Source organism: Montipora capricornis, chromosome 10, assembly GCF_036669925.1.
Source record: "Montipora capricornis isolate CH-2021 chromosome 10, ASM3666992v2, whole genome shotgun sequence".
In the NCBI taxonomy this organism is placed as follows: Eukaryota; Metazoa; Cnidaria; class Anthozoa; order Scleractinia; family Acroporidae; genus Montipora; species Montipora capricornis.
Window position 1 is genome coordinate 63300897 of NC_090892.1, and position 5000 is coordinate 63305896.

The window sequence follows — 5000 nt, forward strand, 5'->3', positions numbered from 1 at the left end:
TTAGAGTGCACTGGTTCACGTTTCAAGGTACTGCAAAGGTCTTGTGGATGAATTATTCTGTCAAACATGTCCCTCAACACTTGTGACCCTAGCCTAACCAGAAGACAACATAGCAGTGTGTACTTGGTTTGTCCATCACTGGGAATAACTGCCACAACAGCACCTGAAACAAGATATGTAAAAGATAACTAACACAGCACTGATGAAAAGTTGTTGATTAAATAAAGATTGGTGTGAAAGGGAAGCCCAGTGAAGCTTTGAAGCTTGGAGGTTATATTAAATAGGCTTGCTTGGATAATTACAAAATATACATCAGGGCTGTAGTAGGCCCGCCAAAACTGAGGGGGCACAAAGATTTGAGCAACTTGTATTTAGAAAGTTGGGGATTTGGGGCTCGGACCACGCATTGGACGGGTGCAAGCCCGTTCTTTGTACGGGGGCGGGGGGCGGTGTACTGGAGACATGGGTGTCTCTTCGATGTTCGCCTTACCCAGGACAAGAGTGACTTCTGCTTGGATTTTCAGGGTTTTTGAAAGGACATTGCTCAGTTAAGATCATGTTCCAAAGACGAATCCAGTGATGGAGAGAGTGAGTCGCCTGCAATGTGTATTTATCTATTATCGATGATTTGGAGTCCAAGAAATAATGCACCTCTCGCTGGAAATCACTGCGATTGTGAAAATAATGGTAACTGACATTAAAAGTGTCCCTAATTACCTGCATGGTGTCTTCTTTCAAATAATTAAAGTGGAAAATAACACAGTGATTGGGTGGTTCAGTCTCTTTAAAATTTTCAGCTTAGAGTTAAGCTGAAAAGCAGTCAAATTAATTAGACTTAACAACAAGGAGTACATGTAATTTTCCATCCTGTGTGGTCAGCAGTGATTATACATGTAAATAGACACATGCCCCAGGATCTAATGAGCTTTTGATTCCAGTGAGCATGACCAATCGAAATACATTGTATTGTCATTCATAGCCATTTGAGTACTGTAGTTTCAATGGCATCTTGGGATTTCTTTATTGATGTTCCCCACCCTCCCCTCCATCTCTCCACTGATTTTATCAGTGTGATCGCTGCTCACTCTCTTCCCCCTGTGTGTGGGGGTTCATTGCATTTTGCTAGATTTCCAGGCCATAAGGGCCTTTTTCCTTCCAGAAGCTGCAATCTTCGACAAAAACCTTGAAACACTTTGAACATTCTCGCACCGTATTCATCCCCCTCCCTTTTCCAATGTTGTTGCAGCCAGTCAAACAGTAAAATGTCATCTCAACACTGTGCAGGGGAAGGGGGTGTTTCAAGGATTTTTGGAGAGGATTGTCTGAAGTGGCGGGAATATTTTTGAGCATCCGCAGGAGAAGTATTGCGTGATGGTAACGGAAGCGTAAAGTGTAAACAAATGCTGGTAAACCTCATGGTTTACCATTACTTTTTGCCTTTTCTCGCATTCCTTATTCGTATTTCTCAGTTGAAAATCAGTTTGTAGAAGACATTACTTAAGATTGAAAGGTATTTTCAAGAACAGCTTCAATGCCATCGTGAAATTCAGCCTTTTCACAACGGTTAACCATAACATGTAATAAAATAAGATTGCCAACAGACCAACTTGTATTTTGACAACGGTAAACCGTTGTGAACTTTAGCCCACGTGAGTCAACTAAGGCTAAACATGCACAGGACATAGACACTGATTCCCTTATGACAAACGGTGTTAGGGTATAAATCCTACATTGTAGGTGCCACAAACGACTTTTACATGAAATTCTGTAGTGCATCTGTTGCCAAAGGATAATTTTGTAAATGTAAATTGCATTATATTTCTCTGAAAAAATACAGCTACATATTTAATATTTTAGTCTCTGTCTTTGTGTTTCTAGTATGAGTTGTACTGTATACACCTGTCCATGGATTCCATTCAATTGTTTATTTTGGCTACTGGAAACCGAACAATAATGTATTTTTCACTCTTTTTTTGAACTGCGTGAAATTCTCACGCTCTAATTGTTCCTCAATAGCGCTGTCATGCAAGTCGTCACTCACTGATTTAAACATGTTCTCTACTGATTGGATTTAGAAAAGGACTGTGTGGCGGTATCTTTAGCAATAGACCAATTTCGATATATTAAAATTCAGTCCTAAACAAAAGACATCATCTCGAGGCTCTGGGGAATAAATATAAGGATTTGTATGAGTGTATTCCCCAGAGCCTTAAGATGATGCCTTTTGTTTTGGACTGAATTTTAATATATCGAAAGTGGTCTATTGTGTGCTCACTCGTTGCAAAGCAGTGCTGGCTTTGGTTATTGTCTTGAATGAAGAGTCTTGTATTTTCTTTCTTTGATTCCACAAACACTTGCTCAGAAGTGTTATCAATGAAAGACGCAAAATAATTTCCCGTCATATGCTCATACTCGTGGCATAACATAACTCCTACATTACCCTATGAAATCATCGCCCCTAAACACTTGACTACCTTTCCTCTAGATCCAACTTTACTCCCTGTCGCTGTGCAATACTGGTTGAGACCTTCTGATTTTTTTCGGTAAGTCCTTCCAGTAGGAGCTCGTGCTTTGTCCAGCGGGTTGGTCTTGTGCGCAAAAGCATTTGAGGTGCCCCTGACTCCTTGTCATACTGATCTCTCACCTTTTTGGCAAATGCAATGCGTAAGCTCTTCTCATTGTTAGTAAGCAGCCCTTTTTTTCCGGGCCTAGTACCCTTTGCTATTTAAGAATCTTCCCACAGTGCGAACTGACACATTACTTTCACAGATGTTTGCCTCATTCATGAGTCGCTTGGCGGTATCTTCCTCAGTTTCAGTAGAGTCCTTTTAAGGAGTCTCTCTTCTCTGGATGACAACTTCCTTGGCCTTCCTCTTCTTTCGTGGATGACATTTGCGTGAGTTCGCGTATGCGTTGAACGACTGTTAAATTATTTTAACACTTGCGTTACTGCAGATCAGTCGATTTTTGCGGCAATTTCTCGTAGAGAATACCCTTTTTCCATCTCCAAGAATCTGATGAGTGCTCGTTCTTCTGCCGATGTTTTCCTATTGTACACCATACTTGCTTTTTTCACTGAAATGTGTGACTGATCACACTTAACCTTCATGTCTGAGTAAAAAAAGAAAACTCTCCTATGCGTGACTATTGTGGCCAGGTTGTATTCATGTCATTTTTAAAGACCGAAAATAACATTTACTATTTATTTCTGCTGAAATTTACAACTGTAATATATTACCTATCTTGCGTCAAACAAAAGTTACAGCAATATTTTGCCAGCTATCAAAGTCTTTCTGGGCTATTCACGGAAACTACCGTTACTTGACAATACATGACACGGTCTGATATTAACGAGGTGGCTTTTTCCAACTCACACAATCTTCGACAAAAACCTTGACACTCTTTGAACATTCTCGCACCGTATTCATCCCCCTCCCTTTTCCAATGTTGTTGCAGCCAGTCAAACAGTAAAATGTCATCTCAACACTGTGCAGGGGAAGGGGGTGTTTCAAGGATTTTTGGTGAGGATTGTGGCTGCTGTTAGACATTTCAGGCATCCATTACCTACAGAACACACAGTTGGTGATTCACAGTAATCAGCAGCTAACAAAAAAATCCTTTTAATTTTTTTTTCAACAGAAGACATCAGTCCTTCAAAATACCAGTTGCTGTAACAGCACACTAAGTTTGCGCTTCATAGTAAAGCATGGTGAATTTTGGGTGGCATTTTTAAATTGGCATTTTATTGAAAAATAAAAATGCTCATGACTTAAAAAACTATTCAGTACATTTACAGACAAAACATTATTACAGGCTACATCCGGATAAAAGTTGACCAAAAGCGATTTTTAAGCTACATGTGGTCAACTCCAGTTCAATTATTGTGGACACTAATCCTTTCTTGATTAGTTTTATCACACAAAATCCAATTTTCCACTTAAGTAACTTCAAAACATCTTTCAGTGATCTGTATGAAGTAGTTACCTTGTTCATGATAAATGTGTGTGCTGCTTCCTGTAGCTGCTGCTGCTGAAACAACATCAGCACAGCTTGCTTCTGGCTGCTCATGATCTACTGTAAAATAACATGATCTGCCATTAGGTTACTGAAAAAAGGAACGACAAGAATTTAACTGGCATTATCAAAATATTATACAAAGAGAAATCTATTAATATCTAGAAAATATTGATGAAATCGCATAATTTGCCACATAATAGACTTTTGTTGCCGCATAATGAGATTTGAAAGTGATGCATAATTTCCCAAATTTTTTCATACCCTATGAGAAGCCCTGTTTATTGTAAAGCAGTCAAATCAGATTTAACAACAAGGAACAGTTGTCCATCCTTGATGGTCACCAGTAATTATTAATCTAGACACATGCCCCGGGATCTTGTGAGGTTATGAAACCAATGTTCATGATTGTAACACATTGTATTATTCAAAGTGTTCTAAAAGTTTCATTGGCATTTTGGGAAATGTTTATCAATTATCAGTGTTCTTCCACCCTCCTGGCTGCCTCGTTTGACTGATCTTATCAGTGTTAATTTACTGCCTACTCACGCACTCTGTTCCGCTTGTGCAAGGGTTGCCAGGGTTTCCCAGGCATGAGACCCCTTTCCTTCTAGAAGCTGGCTGCCACTAGACATTTAAGGCATCCAACCTACACTATGCCATGCAGCTGGTAATTGATGGTAATCAGCAGATTCATTTTGAATCGTTTAAAATGCTGTTGTAACATCAGCCTAGTACGTTTTCACTCCCAAAACCCACCTGCATCTGTAGAAGTCTTCATTTTACACTCCCACTCATTTAGTTTGTCTGTAATTCTGTTGTCACCCTCTTTCCACTGCTTCAGAAGTTCTTTGAAATGTTCCTCATCTAGTGGATCCATTTCTTGTTTCTCTATTTCACAAATGGCATCTTCATATTTAGCTCCACCCAATCGTACCAGCGTTTTCTGGATTTGATCTTTGTATTTGTGAAAAAATGCATCACTA

The 5000-nt window shown here is 39.5% G+C and overlaps 1 protein-coding gene across 1 annotated transcript in view; it reads right to left on the minus strand.

Moving 5' to 3' along the window:
- The window catches only part of LOC138021169 (E3 ubiquitin-protein ligase DZIP3-like), a 6917-nt gene that overhangs the window by 505 nt on the left and 1412 nt on the right, over window positions 1-5000 (minus strand). Inside the window, exons 1-3 of the mRNA XM_068868034.1 lie at window positions 4774-5000; window positions 3985-4074; window positions 1-163 (exon numbers count right to left, since the gene is read on the minus strand). The exon at window positions 1-163 is cut by the window's left edge and continues 505 nt beyond it; the exon at window positions 4774-5000 is cut by the window's right edge and continues 1412 nt beyond it. Of these exons, the coding sequence (XP_068724135.1) occupies window positions 1-163; window positions 3985-4074; window positions 4774-4894 (374 nt within the window). The 5' untranslated portion in view covers window positions 4895-5000. The remainder of the gene's footprint in view (window positions 164-3984; window positions 4075-4773) is intronic.